The sequence below is a fragment of the Nyctereutes procyonoides genome, unplaced genomic scaffold (genome assembly GCF_905146905.1).
Source record: "Nyctereutes procyonoides isolate TBG_1078 unplaced genomic scaffold, NYPRO_anot_genome, whole genome shotgun sequence".
NCBI lineage: Eukaryota > Metazoa > Chordata > Mammalia > Carnivora > Canidae > Nyctereutes > Nyctereutes procyonoides.
This window is the reverse complement of record NW_026575052.1, coordinates 9,852,268-9,869,981: the sequence shown is the minus strand read 5'-3', so window position 1 is coordinate 9,869,981 and position 17,714 is coordinate 9,852,268. Positions and strand designations below refer to the sequence as shown.

At 51.7% G+C, this 17,714-nt stretch overlaps 2 protein-coding genes across 2 annotated transcripts; both read right to left on the bottom strand.

The window, feature by feature from the left end:
* Positions 1–28: 28 nt before the first annotated feature.
* Positions 29–4,689, bottom strand: LYPLA2 (lysophospholipase 2). Its single transcript, XM_055332614.1, has 10 exons — positions 4,290–4,689; positions 2,854–2,956; positions 2,516–2,547; positions 2,323–2,388; positions 1,807–1,854; positions 1,650–1,720; positions 1,434–1,507; positions 1,258–1,359; positions 981–1,154; positions 29–893 (listed from the first exon to the last, which is right to left on the bottom strand). The coding sequence occupies exons 1-10, from the start codon at positions 4,490–4,492 to the stop codon at positions 843–845; spliced, it is 924 nt and encodes a 307-aa protein (XP_055188589.1). The 5' UTR covers positions 4,493–4,689; the 3' UTR covers positions 29–842.
* A 1,683-nt stretch (positions 4,690–6,372) lies between these two features.
* Positions 6,373–13,428, bottom strand: PITHD1 (PITH domain containing 1). The gene is made up of 6 exons (XM_055332839.1): positions 13,174–13,428; positions 12,414–12,457; positions 11,978–12,055; positions 8,882–8,986; positions 7,848–7,956; positions 6,373–7,303 (listed from the first exon to the last, which is right to left on the bottom strand). Exons 1-6 carry the CDS (start codon positions 13,369–13,371, stop codon positions 7,202–7,204), a joined length of 636 nt encoding a protein of 211 aa, XP_055188814.1. The 5' UTR covers positions 13,372–13,428; the 3' UTR covers positions 6,373–7,201.
* Between the last annotated feature and the right edge of the window lie 4,286 nt (positions 13,429–17,714).

The following is a 17,714-nucleotide window of genomic DNA, read 5'->3' as shown; positions in this document are numbered from 1 at the left end:
TCTACCCCTTGGATAGAATCATCCAGCCTGAGATCTGAAGCAATTTAATTTTATCGGAATCCAGGACACAACAAGAAAAACACCCAAACCACATGGAGACAGAAGACGAGACACAACTCCTCCCCCACCTCCCCCCTGGCCCTAGAGTGGGGACGTTGGGGGGCGGGACAGCTGGGGGAGACCTTGAGCCTCAGTCCAGCCCAGCAGGCTCCAGGCCTGGGGGGGAACTGGGGGAGGGGAGGCAGGGCGCACCCCCACGTTGGAGAGGCTGAGGGAAGGCCCCCCTGGAAGGACTGCCCCCTCCCCAACACCCTTGCTGAGGGGCAGGTAGCCCACAGCAGCACGAGGGCCCAGGGCCATGGACACATTCATGATTGAGAAGCAGCTGGAGGGCAGGAGGAGAGACAAACGATTATCTGGGCAGAATCACTTGGGGGAGGAGTAGTGGGTGGGGCCTGGAAGGGCCCCATGGGCCAAACCCTGAGGTCACAGGAGGGGGCCCAAAGCGGGGCTAGTGAGTGAGGTCCTGAGTGAGTGGGTCAGCGGCTTGGGCCCCTTTCTCCCGGCTTGGGCCCCTTCCTCCCGCTGCCTACAGCCCCTCCAATACTGCTGCCAGGGGGCCCCCGCCTCCAGGGACACGGGAGAAGGGCGGCCCACCCCCTGCTGCAGACAGCCAGGGGGCTGAGGCCTGGTCAGGCCTCGGCCCGCCTGCCCCAGAGGCTATGGGAAGAGGACAGGTCAGGGATGGTGGGGACGGGGGCTCGACCGGCTCAGATCCAAGATGGTGCCGTGCGTGCTGGGTCCCCAGGAGCTGGGGGAGTGCGCTGGAGGCCAGCGACTGGTTAGACAGGAGGCAGCAGCTTCTCAAGAAACTCCTTCACCGCTGCCATCTCCTGGGGGTGAGGCAGGACTGTGAGAAGCTCCCAGCTGGAGGGAGGAGGGAGAGGGCTGGGAGTAGGAAGCGGCCCCTCATCACTGACCTGAGGACAGGAGCTGTGCATGACACCTGGGTAAGTCTTGAACTGGACCCTGGCAGGTGTGACAACGGACCGGAGCTTCTCAGCCGTCAGGGCCCCAAACCGTACTGGAACCATGGGGTCCAGCTCCCCATGGCACTGAAGGATGGCCAGGTCCTTGGCACTGCCATTGGCTGCCTGTGGGCCAGACAGGCCCCGGAGGGCAAAGCCAGTGCTTCGGCACAATCCCCAAACCACGAGGAGACTCCAAGGGCAGGAGTGGGACCATGGAGACACTCACCTGGGGGAAGGCCCGGTGCAGAGGCAGCCAACAGCTCAATGCCACAATGCCAGCCAGAGGGTGGGGACAGGTAAGGGCCGTGTAGAGGGACAGGGCCCCACCCTGGAACAGAGAATGAGAGGTCATGAGGGGACAGTTGTTCACCTACCACCCCCACCCTCTCTCTCTCCCCTCACCTGTGAAAAGCCTCCCAGGACAATTCGGTTGGCAGGGATCCCATTCTTCATCTCATGCTCGATCAAGGCCTTGACTGGAGGGAGGGGGCATGACTGGGTAGGGGAAAAGCTGCTGGGGGCCCGGGGAAGGAGCCCGATACTGCCCAACGCTTTCTTGGGGTTGGGAGGGCGGTGGAGGGGAAGGAGGGTGGATGCTGAGGAGGGGCTGGGCCTTACTGTTCTCTGCTGCCTTCTTGATGCCAGCCTCGTCCTCTGGGGCATCTGGACTTAGCCCCATCAGGTCAAACCTGGGAGAGGACAAGCGTTGGCTCCTGGAAGACCCGGGCCAGCCCCCGGCAGTTCTCAACTCCCATCCTTCCCCCTGCCAACTTACCAGGAGGGCATCACCATCTTCATGTTGAGAGTCACAGGGATCCGGGGTCTGGGGGAGGGCAGCGAGAAGAGCCATCAGGCACAGAAGGGATGAGGAAGCCACAGCGGCGGAGAGCAGGAGGGGGCAGGGTAGCCCCTGGGGGCCCCTCCCAGCAGGCAAGGCCTGTGTTTAAGGTGTTGCCAGGCAACCTGCCACGTGGGGCTGGAGGCTGTGGTTGGGGCACCAGCAGAGAAGCAGAGCCGGGTACTCGGGTGTGACGGGGTTCCCGCTCAGTCGGTGAGTACTTGGGGAAGGGGCACAGGATCTCCTGGCTCTAGGAGATCCCTGGCCGAGGAGGGCCTCGGGCTGGGGGCTGGGGGCGCGAGCTCCTGGGAGGGAAGGCTGAAAACGGTGCCTCCAACTGCCCTGGGCCCAACCGCAGGCTGTAGCTGGCAGGAGACGACAGGCCTGAGACCACAAGACCACCCTGTAGCTGATCCCCATCCTCAGCCCCTCCCTTGCCGGGGTGACACTCACGCATGGGGACAGATGTACTTGACGTGAGGGAGCCGGATGGTGGAGAGGGCGTCAGCCCAGCTGTGCCTGTAGGAAGGGAAAAAAGGCACCGGTGTATGAAGGGAGAGATGGAGGGTGCAGGTCCCTCCAATCCTACCCTCTGGGCCCTCCCCCACCTCCCCCAGGAACACCCCTCCCTCCCCAGCTCACTCACCCTGTGTCTCCAAGTCCATGTAAAAAAATAACCTGAAAAAGGGTCAGACATGGGGTGGTGGGAAGAGGACAGTCATCACGCTGCTCTCATTCCCCCCCAGTCCTCCTCCTCCAACTTTGGGCCACCCCTCAGTGCCGCCAAGGACCTGAGGCTGGGGGGGGTGGAGGGGAAGGACCGTGGGAGCAGCCAAACCGGCTATTAACCCGTTGCCGCCTGGCTTCAGATTGCTCCCTTGTCAACGGTACCACCTCCATTTTTCCCCACACCCCTTCCAGCCAGTCTCCCTGGCTGGCCTGGGGGCTGGCCTGGGGGCTGCCTGGGGAGGAGAGGACCCTTACCGCGGCCGTTTCCCGCTCAGCTCCAGACACGGTGGCAGCATCGGTGAGCAGGGGCACAGACATGGTGTTACCACACATACACTGCAGGCTCCACGGCTGGGGCCTGTGCAAATTTAGGGGAGTGGTCAAGAGCAAGAGCAGCCAGGAAGAGCCTCAAAGCCAGGGCCCACTCAGACTGTCAGCGCCCCCCTGCTCCCTGGACTCTGTCCTGGGCACAAAGGAAAGGCAGGCAGGAAGTCTCAGGCCAGAGCAGGTAGGAAGTTTGCCTCCATTCCTGGGCTGAGAAGCAGAGGAAGCACCCTAGTGTCCCTGGTTCTGGCCCCGCACAAGGCCGGCGCTCGCTGGAGACCAGGGGGGCAGAGGGAGGGCTTGGCCGTGGGGGAGGGGAGCCAGGGCACCCGGCGGTCATCCCCCCCCAACTGCCTCCTCCCTGCTTTCCAGGCATCACGTCTGTAAGAGAGCCCCGGGTTGCCTCCCGCCCAGCTCCCAGCGCTGCTGGGGAAAGAAGGGGAGAAAGGTTTGCTTTCAGCCCCTGCCCCCCACCCCACCCCACCCCACCCCATTTTCTCCGCTCCGCAGGCTCCCCAGCCCCCCCAGCCTTCACAAGCAGTTTCTGGCTCGGCCATTCCCAGGGCCCCCGGGGGCGCCCATGTCCCCAGGAGGCGCGGACTCCGGCCCACCGCGCACCCCCTAACTGGCGGCCCACGCCCCACTGAGCGGTGCTACCTGCTGCTGCTCGAGCCCGCGGAGTCCGGCCCGGCCCCCCAGTCTGACCACGCTCCGGGACTCCCAAACACACAAAAGAATGTGCGGCTGGCTGGCTCCTCCCCATCCTCAGCATCCTCCCGAGTCCCCCGGGGCTCGCGCCCCCGGCCCCGAGGCGCCCCCGCCCCTCCCGGACCCCGAGCGCACCTCTGCACGTGGATCCCTCACCTCTGACCCCGGCGCCCTCTCCCTACACGGGGATTCCCCTCCCGCCTCCCCGGGAGACTTCCACCTCTCGCCGCGGGGTCCCCGCTCTCAAAGTGATGCCTTCCGCGCTGCCCGGGGAGGGGAGCTCCTCACAGTCACGCACTCGCACCCGGAGCCCGAGTCCCCCTCTCTCCACGCGAGAAACGTCCGCTCCGGCCAAAGGTCGCCCCCTCCCGACCCCGGGCCGGGCCCCCCCTCCTGCCCACGCGGGGGCGTCTGCGTCGGACCCCGGGAGCCCCAGCCCCGCCGCGGGCCCTTCCACTCGCGCCCCCCAGCGCCCCCCGTCACGGCCGGACCCTCCTCGCCCCTCTCCCCGCGAGTCCCCGAGCCGGGCCGGCGCCTCCTCGCACCGCGCTCCCCACCCCCACCCCCGCCGCCGCGCTCCCCTCCCCGCCCGCCGGCCCCCGCCGAGCGCCCGCCCGCCCCCGGCAGCCCCCTCCGCCGGCGGGCCCCGGACCGGGTACCTCCACTCCCTGGGGCTTCCGAGACCTCTCGGGCGAGCCTCCTCTTTCTCCCGCACAGGCACACACTCTTCCCCCTCGGCCGCCCCCGCCGGAACTTCCGCTCGAGTCCCGGGAACCCAGCCATCGCGCTGCCGGAAGTGGCCTGGCCAGCGGTACGGAACCCGGAAGTGGGCGTCGGCGATCCGCCAGACGCGAGCTGCCATGTTGGGAGCGGCGGAAGCCCCCGGGTCGCCTGCGGGAGCCGCGCCGCGCGCCGGTGGCTGCCGCGTGCCGCCACCAGCCGTGCGCCGCCGGGGGGACGCCCCCTCACACTGGCCTAGCTTCGCAGGGACCCCGCGCGGGACGGACGGCCGCCCGCGTGAAGACGTCGGCTCGGGCCGCCCAGTCCTGGTCCTGCTCTGAGGAGGAGGAAACTGGCGCTCGGGGCGGGGAAGGAAACAGCAATCTCGGGATGACTCTAACGTGTCTCCGCACCTGCTTCCTGAGTTACAACACGCTGATAAACCCCACCCCGCCTACTTCACAGCTCTGCTGCGAGGCTCACATGAGGCCGCCTGGAAATTACAGTGTGAGGACCGGAGACCTAAAAAGGACCCCGGGAAAACAACGCAGGTCACATCAGGGCAGCTGGACAGGCAGGGTTGTCTCTGCCCTCAAGCAAGACCATGTGGACGGTGCACCACTATCAATGGGCTCCTGTGAAGGACAGAAAAGGCTTCATTTTGTCCCCATTTTGCTCCTTGCTGCACTGATAACAGTGGAAACGGGCTTAGGGTCCACAGAAAGGCTGGAAGGGGAAGCGAACGGAGAGGACGGGCTGGGGGCATCTGCGAACAGGAAACGAGTGATTCTGGTACCTCACCAGCTCAGGACTCACTCCCACTATAACCTACGGTAGTTTTCTTTGAACTGAGAGAAAACAGTAAACTTGGGAACTCAAAGCACTTCTCCAGGTGGAGAGGCAGTTTCGTCCTAAGTGCTCAACAGGTACAAAAAGCCTAAGATACCAGGATTCCAAACAGGAAATCTTTTGAGTCCGGAGGACTGCAAGCCAGAGACCTGGACTGGATGTCAGAAAGGGAGGAGTGTGCCCAGACCACGTAACTGCCAGCCACACCCCCACCCCCACCCCCACATCCCTGCTAGGTCTGCTTTAGAAGAGTAAACAGTTCCTCCTGCACCCCCAATCACCTGAGACCCTGGAGCACTTCTTCAAATTCTCAAACAAGTTCTTCAGAGTGAAGCTTCAAATTCAGAAGCCCAGTCCCAGAGGCTGCCTATGATTAGGCTTTAATTAGCAGAACTAATGAAGGGATAGTCTGCTCTAAGATTTCTAACTTTATTTTTCGTCCTACTCCAAATTTTAAAACATAGCCTTTATTTTTTATCTCCGAAATGATCCAACTGAAATAAAGAGGCTGTGGCTGAGGAGTAGGACCCTTAGTGCATCAAGAATTGCATTTGTACTCTGGTTGATTTCAAGTTCTATTTTAGAAATCTTGAGGCTAGACAAAGCTTGCAGGTGGCAGGCTTTGCCTTGGACAGGCTGAAGAAACTGTTCTCTCAAGACGATCAGATTCAACACTGATTCCCATTATCCACTGTTTCTATTTCCTGCAAAGGAAAGACTACTGACCATCTCAAATCCTCTCATTTTAGATACTCAATTCTCTCCAATTGCTGTCTTGACTTAAAAAATTTAAGCCAGCTTAGGAAAAAATTTAAGCCCAGGCTTAGGTCCGCATGTGCTGCTCACTTAACTTTCCTTGCTCTTTATTCTGGTGAGCTGTGGGATCTGTTCTCCCTTGTTTTTGTAAATGTCACTCCACAAGTTACTTCCTCTCATGAGAAACGGAACATCGGTTTATAGCCTCACCTTCCTCTTTACAAAGCGTGGGTGGGTGGGTGTAGGAGTACTTTTAGTCCACTGTACCTTTCCTGGAGAAAATGATCTAGTCTTGAATATCACTGTGGCACTATGACCTACCTGATACAACAAAAAATTTCAAAGTTCCATACAGTCCCCCCTAAAGTGATGAAAGTTTAATCAGTACTACCAAGAAATCAAAAGAATATACAAACATTAAGTCTGGCAAAGATTTATTAGGAAGCTTATTAGTTACGGTGAATAAAAAGCCATGAACAGAACTGAGATCTCCAATTTCTGGCACTGTGCTTACGACACTAGTTAGAAGCTAATAAACATTAAGGATGTCCCAAGGGGAATCTTACCTAAGTCCCAATCTTATCCAACCAGGACAACTCACAAACACAGAAATGATGCCCATGTTCTCCCCAACTGCTTACCAAGGCAGTAGGTAAAAAGACCTCCTCAAGCTATGAAGCATCAGGAGATTTCTGCTCCTCTAGCTATAACAATGGGACACTAGTACATGACAGACAACTCCAAGCTGGGCAACTTGACAAGAATGCTGAACGCTGACAGGAAGAAGGAGCAAGCAGGGACAAGTATTTCTAGTTGGAGACCCTCCTGATGGCTAATAGAAACACAATGCTGAGGCTTCAGAAAGTTTACTGCAGCCCAAGAAATAGTTTCCATTAAAAAAAAAAAAAAGTCACACAAAAATCCTGCCACAAAGCAACAAGACACTTGGGATCCCACGGCCACACTGACTGGAAAGGCAGACATCATTCAGTGACTGCCAGATGCTGACCAGCCCAAGACTCAATTTCTAGGCCCTAGAGAACCACGATTGTCCCTCAGCACCCACACTACCCTCCCCGGTGGTGTGGTATCTTCCATAGGCCAGATTTCTGCAGCAAGCCCCAGAGACAAAGCTTGGCAGAGGCTGTGGCACCAACTCTCTCTGGAACCCTCTCTCTTTGTCCTCCCCAACAGGATGCTGTACATCTTCACAGACACAGCGCTTCTATGGGAGCCCTGGCCAGTCTTAGGAAATGAAGTGTGTCTGTGGGGTAACCTGATGGACCCTGTGGTCTGCTGGGTTGGCTGATGCTTCGTAATTGCAGATGGTCACCTCATGTCGGCGAAGCTGCAAGAAAAGTGAGAGGCTGGGTCAGCTGGCCACTTCCCAGACCACACAATGGAGTAGTCCTTATTCAGGTTCATTTCTGGAAGTCATCTCTTCCCCCTTCTGACACTCTTATCCTAGGATGATTGCAAAGATCATTATCAATGATTCATCCCATAACTTTAAAAATTCATTCCCCCACTATAATAGTGCCACTATGAGAAGAAGACCTTATCTATATCTTGTTTATCATCTTATATCTGGGTGCCTGGAAAAGAAAAATTACCAAAAATGTTGAAGAGTCTCAAAGTGAGAAAAAAAATGAATGGATATCAATTGTATTATTTCAACTCCCTTAAAAATACCTACAGCCTGTCAAGAGATGGACAGTTTCCAGTAATGAAAACCAAGAAAAAAAAAAAAAAACTGTGCACAGTCTGACAGCAAGTGGTGTCTCACATGCTCTTTTTTCCTTAAAGTGCCCATATCCAGCATACAGATATATACACACATATATGTATATGGGGGCAGGGCAACATCAGGAATGCTTCCTGCCCCTTCTTACCTCAGTCCATTCTCCTCTCAGGCCAATATACAAGACCTTTGTGGTATCAGCTCCAAAGTTTTTTGAAATATGAATTGAGAGATGATAGACATTTGAAAAACGAGAAATTCTAGAGAATGAAAGGAATGGGGAGAGAAGACACAGGTCAGAATTCAAGCACTACCTCACCACCAGCCCAAAAACAACAATTCTAGCTCCAACTTGTGGTAAAACCCAGGTAGGTGTCAGAGAACATTCTGGGCTCTTATGTCCCATTCTTGTCTTTTAGAGAATTGATTCAGGGATCCCTGGGTGGCACAGCGGTTTGGCGCCTGCCTTTGGCCCAGGGCGCGATCCTGGAGACCCAGGATCGAATCCCACGTCGGGCTCCCGGTGCATGGAGCCTGCTTCTCCCTCTGCCTGTGTCTCTGCCTCTCTCTCTCTCTCTGTGACTATCATAAATAAATAAAAATTAAAAAAAAAAAAAAACTTTAGAGAATTGATTCAGTGGAAACTGAGCATCTCCCAGATCTTGCTCCAGGCCACAGGAAGAGAAAAATGAGTCAACACTGGGATCCCATAGCCACACTGACTGGAAAGGCAGACATCAAGGAGCAGGAATGAGAAATGCTGTATGACCAAGTAGGGATTCTAACACAAGTTCAGTATTGATCTCACCAATCTTATCATTAGGAAAAAGAGAGAACCAGTGAAGACATAAGATGGTCTTGTGTAATGTGGCCTACTGTAAGCCCACTCTGCAAAGAGTAATTGTGAAAACATCTCTCTTAAGACCACCCTAGGAGTGCACTCAGATTTGTCAACTGCTTACAAGTTTAACAAGTCCATGACTTTGCACTGCTTCTCTGCCAAAAATTGACTAAGCCAAGGATCAGGCTTCCTCCACTGTTTTAACTAGTTTCTCACGCTAAGCAGGAAATGGGCCAAAATTAAACTGCAAGCTCAGTAAGTGCTAATGCATGTATGTTCACTGCAAATGAACACCCGCTGTTCCTCAGGAGAAGCCAGAGAGTGGAGACAGGCCGAGTGCTTACTTTGTAGCATACTCTAATTCTCCTGTAAGATCCCGATTCAGACTAAAGGTCTGATCTGGCTCCCTGTCTGTATCATCAAAGGACATCTGTGGAATGTTTTTGTACCTGAGAAAAGAAAGGGAAGAAAAATCAAGAAATGTGCATTATCACATTGTGCATATTTTTCAGTTTTTCAGAACTTATTGACTCAACTGCTTTCAGTTTTATCAAATTTTAGGAATGGCATTTTACTGGCATTTATACACAAATATCTTTAAAACAACAAGAGCTGAGAACTGCAACATAAGCCAGTGGCATCTTTGAGTGGGTTAAAATCACGTGAGAAGCAATACACAAAGAGGAGGCTCAAACCAGGTCACGTGCAGCAAATGCAAGGAGAAAATCAGCAACTCAGCACATTCAGACCAAGCTGAGGAGGTTAAATAAAACAGCTTACTCATGGGGGGAAAAATACTTTGACAGAAACCTATAAACAGAGTTAAGAGATAAGAGCAGATAACTTCTTGAGCAGGTAACGCTCAAGCAATTTTTGTGTCTAAAATTACCCTATAGGGATCCCTGGGTGGCGCAGCGGTTTAGCGCCTGCCTTTGGCCCAGGGCGTGATCCTGGAGACCCGGGATCGAGTCCCACGTCGGGCTCCCGGTGCATGGAGCCTGCTTCTCCCTCTGCCTGTGTCTCTGCCTCTCTCTCTCTCTCTCTCTCTCTCTCTCTCTCTGTGTGTGTGTGTGTGACTATCACAAATAAATAAAAAAAAATAAAATTACCCTATATATTGAGTCCTCTCAATTCTTCAAAAAAATACAATTTGGGGGTTTCCATTTCAAAAAGAGCACAAAAGGCTGCCAATCCACAATGGGCTTTGGAAAGTCAAGTAAAGTGCTAATGAAGAAAAAGGTTTTCAAAGAAATATCTAAGAAACAGCTGACCCCTCTACAACTCACATATTCTAAACACCTCAGCCACACCCCCACCACCTCTTAGAGCGTTTTATTAACACACCCACACAGGAGGGGCCTAGACATTAGGGGCAGCAAAATGCATGTAATTTAAGAAAGCAAATGTTTGCTTCAAAGTGTTTCTAAGAATGATGCACAGAATAATAATAGTGAACGTTTATGAGTAGCATTATGAGAGGCAGTATAGCACTGCAGTTAAAAGCAGTGTCTCTGGAGCCAGACTTCTAGGTTTAAAGCATGGCTCTGTCACTTACCAGCTGTGTAATTTTGAGGAAGTGATTTAACCTCTCCGTATCTATTTCCTCATTTATAAAGTGGGGATAGTGATAGTACGTATCCCATACAATGATGAGATGAAATAGAATCAATTCTAAGATACATATACTTTAAAAATTCTACTATGGAAAATTTCAAATATATATATAGAAGCAGAGAGAAAAATACAATGAATCTCCATTAAGTTATCAGTCAGCTTCAATAATCAATATTATGCCTATTTCCTATCACCCTCATTTTGTGTTTGACATTTTAAAGCAATCTCAAACATTTCACTATACTCATACCTATGTATTTCTAAAAAGGCTTCTTAAAATACCACTTTTAAAATGATACCATTTAACAAAAATTAACAATAATTCCGTAAAATCATCTAACACCTAGTCTGTGTTCAAATTTCATTAAGTACCAATTTAAATTTTCTAGATGTGTCAGTGGCATGTCACAGCTAAATAAGCTAAAGTCTTTTTATTAGTGGTGTATAAGATAATTACAATGGATGACTTCTTAGATTTGATAAGGTGTAATATATGTAAGGTGTTTATTTAGAACTGAGGGCTATGTGTTTGTACCTGCCCTCCCCCAACTGGGCATTTATTATGTTCCAGACTTACTCTAAGCTCTTCACATGTTAAGTATCATTCAATTCTCACCACAGTCTTATAAGGTTCATACTATTACTACTGTCATTTTCAACATGAGAACACCGAGAGAAAGACAAATGATGCCCGAAAGCTATGCAGCTATCCGTTGGTACAGCCAGAATTTGAACCCAAGCATTTTATTCCAGAGCCCACTCTTAACCATGATGCAACACGGCTTTCTAGTTTTCTCAAGCCAATCCATTTCCCCAGTAAACAAGTCTCCAAAAGCATCAACTCAAACGGACTGTTTCCTTAAAATGATTAAGTATGTGAGTTTGCTTTCAAATTCATGTTTTCTAACCTCCAAAAATAGTGTCAATTTCTTATATCTCTCATTTAAATTGACCAATTTTTCAGGAAGAAATTTTTTTTGAAATGTAAAGTTCTTCCACTGTTTCTTTCTCCAGCACTGAAAAACATTTTCCCCTTCTCTTAGGAAGGCTATGCTGGGGATCCCTGGGTGGCGCAGAGGTTTAGCGCCTGCCTTTGGCCCAGGGCGCGATCCTGGAGACCCTGGATCGAATCCCACATCGGGCTCCCGGTGCATGGAGCCTGCTTCTCCCTCTGCCTGTGTCTCTGCCTCTCTCTCTCTGTGTGTGTGTGACTATCATAAATTAAAAAAAAAAAATTAAAAAAAAATAAAGAAATGTTCTTTAAAAAAAAAAAGGGAAGGCTATGCTGGACTAAGGCAAGCTGTCACAATGGGAGCACTAACCCTGGTGGCAACAGATCCGGTGTTGCAAGAGGTATATGGAACTCTGCAAACTAAAGGGCAGGCACACTCAGATGGCAGGAATTCCATGTCCAAAAAACACACGCAAAGATTCTGTGTGAAATAACAAGGGTAAATTTGGAAACTAACCTCAAGAGTAAAAACCGTAAAGATCATTTGAGATCTGCAGCTGGGTTACTAAGAAAACTGCAAAGTCATCAACAACTGGCATTTATAGGATGCTCTGTGGATGAATGGCGCCACAGCAAGCACTTTGAAAAGACAGAAGCTGTTGGCCTTAAAGATGCTTAATCTAAAAAAAGTTGTTAATTCAGGAAAAGATAAGTGTATTCTGATGCAGAACAAGACCAAGACTTTTAAGGGGGGGGGGGTTATTAGGTTTCTTTTAACCTAGTAAAAAGAAAAAAGTGTGTCATTCTGGAATAAAGTGCTACCAGAGAAAAGAGAAGTAGGAGCGTCTTGAGGGCCTCAGCCCTTGCCACTTACAGTCTCATCTCAGAGGGGTGTGAGTCATCATCCTCTCCCATTATAATGATGCCTTTGAGCTTGACATTGCCTGTAAATCTGCCAGAATGCAAAAGAAGTCGTCAACCTGGGTCTGAACTTTTGTGTAGCTGTGTGACCCTGGACAAGACCCTTCCCCTTTCTGGGCTTCCTACTCACGTGTCAGACCTATACCAGAACAATTTCTAAGATCCTATGTCCCTCTGGCATTCTGCAGTTCGAACAAATTTACCTTAACTGCTCAGTTCTTTTTCAACAGATACATTATGCTTTCCTTCTCAAACCCACCACACTGTAATTTCCCCCCGACTTCTAGAAACAGATGTGTGCCCCTGACACCACCAACGAATGAAGAGTCCTGAGAAGACAACTAGGTACAGCCTATCTAGCCTGAGGCCAACACCAAGGAGATACTTACGGAATATTAAACAGAAGCTCTTCATCTGCATCACTTTCAACAAACTGGAGGGAATGGGGAGTGGGGAGGAGAAAGCAACAAATATTTGCTGAGAGCCTACAATTTCAGGCATCTTCCACCCTGTCCTACGACTGGAGCGCAGTGCAGTCAACCTCCCTCGGTTTTCCAGCACTTACTAATGCTGGAAGCTTATGAGCTAACAGTCTGCAGACCACCCTCTGGGAGGGTTGCTAAATGGGGGGAGCCCGTGAATAAACTTCCAGGCAACCAGCCTCCTGAAACTGTGTGCAAAAATCTGTGCCTGTGGGGTCCAAGCGGCCCCCAGTGTATCCAGCAGCTCTGTGACTCCACAGTGGCAGATGCTCTAGGAGGAGGACACGCTCCATCTGCCTAGCCTGTCTTTGGTCTTCATCAGGTGATAGGATCACGCAGCCCTTGGGACTACTAGTCAAGCAGCAGAGAAAACGCCCTCACGGCCATCCTCCGTTATCTCCTGAAGCTCTGGAAGAGAATGCTGGCTGTGGAGGGCCAAAGCGTCCCTTTCCCTCTCTGGGCCTCAGTTCCTCTATCTGCACAATGGGGACACTCGACCCTGTTTTCTTCCCACGGGGCGGGCAGGTGACGGGCAGGGGAAAGCCCTTGGCAAGCGGGCTGTCGTTATTTTTAACAGCAGGACTGAGGCCCACAGAGCAGACGCGAGGCCTGACGCCCCGCGCGGGTCCCTGCCTCGCCCGCCCGCCCCAGGCCCCGGAAGGCCCACCTTGGAGCGGTCGGTCCGCTCCTCCCACGGCTTGAAGACGCCGCGGCCGCTGCCCTCGCGGCTCTCGTTCAGGCACTGCAGCCGCTCCAGGTCGATGCGCAGGTACAGGCCGTAGGCCAGGCCGCGCTGTTCCGGCGGCTCCTCCCGCTCGGCGGCGCAGCGACAGCCGCCCCCGCCGTGGCTGTGGCCGTGCGACATGGCGCCGCCGCCGCCCGCGCGTCCCCTCGGCCCCGCCGCCGCCGCCGCCGCCGCCGCCGCCGCAGCCACCGCCGGGCTAGCTCCGCTCCGGCCGCCAAGCGCGCCGCGGCCGCCGCGTCGTAAAAGGCGCCCCAGTGCGGCGCATGCGCCCGGGGAGGGAGGGGGCGGGGCTCGGAGAGGGCTTGTCGCTTGACGCGCGCTGGCAGGTGCGGGAGAGTCCAGCGTGGGCTCGGCCCCGGGCCGGTGCTGTCGCTCTCCGCGCTCCCAGATGTGGAAGCCGAAGCGCAGATTAGGCTGGCGTTCCGAGTAGATGATGGCGCTGGGATTCGAATCCCCCTTCCCATTAGGCTAACGTCTGTGCCCTTTTGCCACCCGCGTTTTTGGGGAGTTGGTCGAGGAAAGCGTGCGCGGTGATAAGGCCCCGAAGGGTCGGGAGCGCAGCGTTATCGCCGCCTGCCAGGTGCACCTGCAGGCCCCGGCGCTCACAAACCCCCTTCCCTAACCACTGTCTCCCCAGCGGGCTCAGCGGTCGACCGCACGGGCTTCGTGGACGGCCGGACCTGGAGACAAGCCCTGGGTCGGCTGCTAACGGTGTAACACTGTGAATAAGTCATTTTCCCCGTCCCGAGACTCCGTTTTCTCGTCTGTAAAGTGGGAACGGTAATATGTTTCGTAGGATCACAGTGAGTGTTAACATGAGATAATGAACCTAGCGCAGGGGCTGACACGTGGTAAAGTTCCATAGCTGCGTCAGGTCTTGGTTCAAATCCAAGCACCGCCGACTTCCTAGCTATGGGGCCTTGGGCAAGTGACTTAACCTCTCCGAGTCTCCACCTGTAAAGTGCACGGATTGGACTACATGACCTTTAAGTCCCCTTGCCCTGCGACATGTCAGAGCAGTTTTTTCAAATGGCTGGTAGTGACCCATTAATGGGTCTTAAAGTCCATTTGGAGGATTGTGACTAGCATTAAAAAAATAAAATCGGACATGATTTTAAAATTCAGAATATATCACACTTTTAAGTATCAGTTTATGGAACTTTGTTCCAGTTTTGGATTTGTGTACTCAGGTGCATGTAAAGTGTTTTTCATATTGTCGATTGAAGGCAAAGAATTGGAAGCCACTATTTAGAGTTGAAATGATTTTGGATAAAGAGTAGAATGGGGGATCCCTGGGTGGCTCAGCAGTTTAGCGCCTGCCTTTGGCCCAGGGCGCGATCCTGGAGCCCCTGGATTGAGTCCCACATCGGGATCCCTGCATGGAGCTTGCTTCTCCCTCTGCCTGTGTCACTGCCTCTCTCTGTGTGTGTGTGTGTGTGTGTCTCTCACGAATAAACAAATAAATAAAATCTTAAAAAAAAAGTAGAATGAGTTCTTTTTTTTTAATTTTTATTTATTTATGATAGGCACACAGTGAGAGAGAGAGAGAGGCAGAGACACAGGCAGAGGGAGAAGCAGGCTCCATGCACCAGGAGCCCGACGTGGGATTCGATCCTGGGTCTCCAGGATCGCGCCCTGGGTCAAAGGTAGGCGCTAAACCGCTGCGCCACCCAGGGATCCCGTAGAATGAGTTCTTACTGCTGGTGGGGAGAGGGAAACACAAGAGGATGTAAAGAGAGTTATGGGATACTCTGCATATCCCTTGCCCTTCAGGTCTGGCTCCGGAGTGGGGGCAAGACTGGGGGCTGGTGAAATACAACTCAAAATATCCACCTGGTTAAATTCCACTCAAAAATATTCACTGACTTGGGGATCCCTGGGTGGCGCAGCGGTTTGGCACCTGCCTTTGGCCCAGGGTGCGATCCTGGAGACCCGGGATCGAATCCCACGTCGGGCTCCCGGTGCATGGAGCCTGCTTCTCCCTCTGCCTGTGTCTCTGCCTCTCTCTCTCTCTCTCTCTCTCTCTGTGTGACTATCATAAAAAAATTTAAAAAGATTGTTTAAAAAAAATATTCACTGGTTCAGTCAATGAAGCATGTGATTCTTAATCTCAGGGTTGTGAGTTCAAGCCCCTCATTGAGCATGGAGCCTACTTAAAATATTTTGGTGTCCTAGTTCAATTCTTTGTGAAATAGGCGAGCTTGGTTCTGGTTCAGAACAGCACAATGTCACGAATTATTGCTACATTGCCATCACAGTTTCAGGCCAGGGGCCTGGCACATAGTAAACACCTGGTAAATATTTGTTTAATTGAGTGATAACACTTAGAAGCGTTTCTTTGAAAAGACCGTGTCGCATTGCAGGACTAACCCAGGCCTTACAGAAGGCAACTACCCACTTTTGGCTTCTTTCCTGTCATTTTCATCATTGTTACCCTTTGCTAACTTATTGAACACTATATGCCAGGCATTATACTTGTGATTCTGTAGATTACCTGGGAAGTTTTTTTCTGGGCCAGTTTGGCTTCGGGTGGATAATTTGGAATGGCCTCACTCACGTGTCAGGTTGATGTTGGTTGTCTGCTGAGGTAATGGGGCCACATGCCTCTAGCAGGCCGCTTGAGTTTAGTCACATGGTGGCTGTTCTAGGATCAAGAGAGGGAAGACCCAATTGCATGAACACTTTTTAACCCTCTGCCCCTATAATCTTTGCTAATGTGCCATCAGCCAAACCAAGTTTCATTGCCAAATCCAAATTTAAGGGTGGAGGTATTGATGGCATTTTTTGATGGAAAGAACTAGAAAATGCTGTGGATCCTTTCCCCCTCCTCCTCAATATATCTGTATGTATTATATTTTGTTGTATAACAGATTACTTCCAAACATAATGGCCAAACAAGAGTTTGGTATTTATCTCAGTCTCTCTGAGCCAGGAATGTGGAAATGGTATATCTGGGTGGTTCTGGTTCAGCTCTCTCTAGAGTCTTTCAAAGCTTCACTTCCAAATTGGAGCACTCATGTGGCTGGCAAGTTGGTGCAGGGTGTTGGCTGGAGGCTTCACTTCCTTGTCATATATACCTCTCCATAGAACTGCTTGAGTGTCCTTAGGAAATAGCTGGCTTTCACCTAAGCAGAGACAGCAAGGTAGAAACCACAATGTGTTTTTATGATTTCACCTTAGAAATAACATACTGGGGAACCCTGGGTGGCGCAGCGGTTTGGCGCCTGCCTTTGGCCCAGGGCGCGATCCTGGAGACCCGGGATCGAATCCCACGTCGGGCTCTTGGTGCATGGAGCCTGCTTCTCCCTCTGCCTGTGTCTCTGCCTCTCTCTCTCTCTCTCTCTCTCTCTCTCTCTCTGTGAGACTATAATAAAAAAAATTAAAAAAAAAGAAATCACATACTGTCAATTCTGGAATTCCTCATGATTCCACAGGTCAGCCATACTCAAAGTGTGAAGGAACTGTGTCAGGGTACAAATACCACGAGGATTTATTAAAGGCTGGCTACCACACTACCATATGCTAAGTGACCACTGACAATGTCTTTACTTTTCTCTGACACTTAATTGGTAATTTAACTGAAGATACAATTCATTGAGAATTTTAAAGATATTGCTCTTAAAAAAAAAGATATTGCTCTTTTCTTCTAGCTTTGAGAAGTACAATGCCATTCTGATTCCTGATGCTTTGCATGGATCCCACCTCCCTTTCTGGAAGCTTTGAGCTTTTCTCTTGGTCCCTAGTCCTCTGAAATGTGATGATGTTGTGCTTTGTTGTGCCTCTTTTCTGATTCACTATGCTGGAGACCTGATGGACCTTTTCGGTTTTGAAACCTTAGAACAGAATGTGAGTATACAGGTTAGGACATCTGAGCTTGCCTGGGAACACACTTAGCGGTGCAAAGAGAAGGGGGAGGAGGGCTACCGCCATGCTTTTCCACCTTCCACCCCCTTCTAATGCATAGCTCCAAGTAGCCCTCTAAGGCCTTCCAGGTCATTGTGAAAGTTTATTTTTCTTTTCTTTTTAAGATTTATTTATTTATTCAGAGAGAGAGAGAGAGAGAGAGGCAGTGACACAGGCAGAGGGAGAAGCAGGCTCCATGCAGGCAGCCCGAGGTGGGACTGGATCCGGGGTCCCCAGGATCACACCCCAGGCTGCAGGCGGCGCTAAACCACTGTGCCATCGGGGCTGCCCAGGTTTATTTTTCAAGGTAGTCCCATAGACTGTATTTTATGTAACAGTTCATGAACTCCATTTATAACTTTTTTTAAAAAAGATCTTGTTTATTTATTTGAGAGACTGAGAACATGAGCAGTGGGAGGGGCAGAGAGAGAGGGAGAAGCAGACTCCCCACTGAGCAGGGAGGCTGATGCAGAGCTCAGTCTCAGGACTCTGGGATCATGACCTGAGCTGAAGGCAGACGACTGAAACCGACTGAACCACCCCTCATTTATAACTTTTTA

Bases quoted from the DNA above. Each gene is read 5' to 3' on its own strand.
- LYPLA2 (XM_055332614.1), bottom strand. From the start codon at position 4,492: ATGGCAGCTCGCGTCTGGCGGATCGCCGACGCCCACTTCCGGGTTCCG. The intron at 1,855-2,322 runs GTGAGTGTCACC...GCCCTCCCCCAG, and splicing joins AAGTACATCTGTCCCCATGC to ACCCCGGATCCCTGTGACTC. The intron at 1,721-1,806 runs GTAAGTTGGCAG...GTCCTCTCCCAG, and splicing joins AAGATGGTGATGCCCTCCTG to GTTTGACCTGATGGGGCTAA.
- PITHD1 (XM_055332839.1), bottom strand. From the start codon at position 13,371: ATGTCGCACGGCCACAGCCACGGCGGGGGCGGCTGTCGCTGCGCCGCC. The intron at 12,458-13,173 runs GTGGGCCTTCCG...CATTCCCTCCAG, and splicing joins AGCGGACCGACCGCTCCAAG to TTTGTTGAAAGTGATGCAGA. The intron at 8,987-11,977 runs GTAAGTGGCAAG...TTCTTTTCTCAG, and splicing joins CACCCCTCTGAGATGAGACT to GTACAAAAACATTCCACAGA.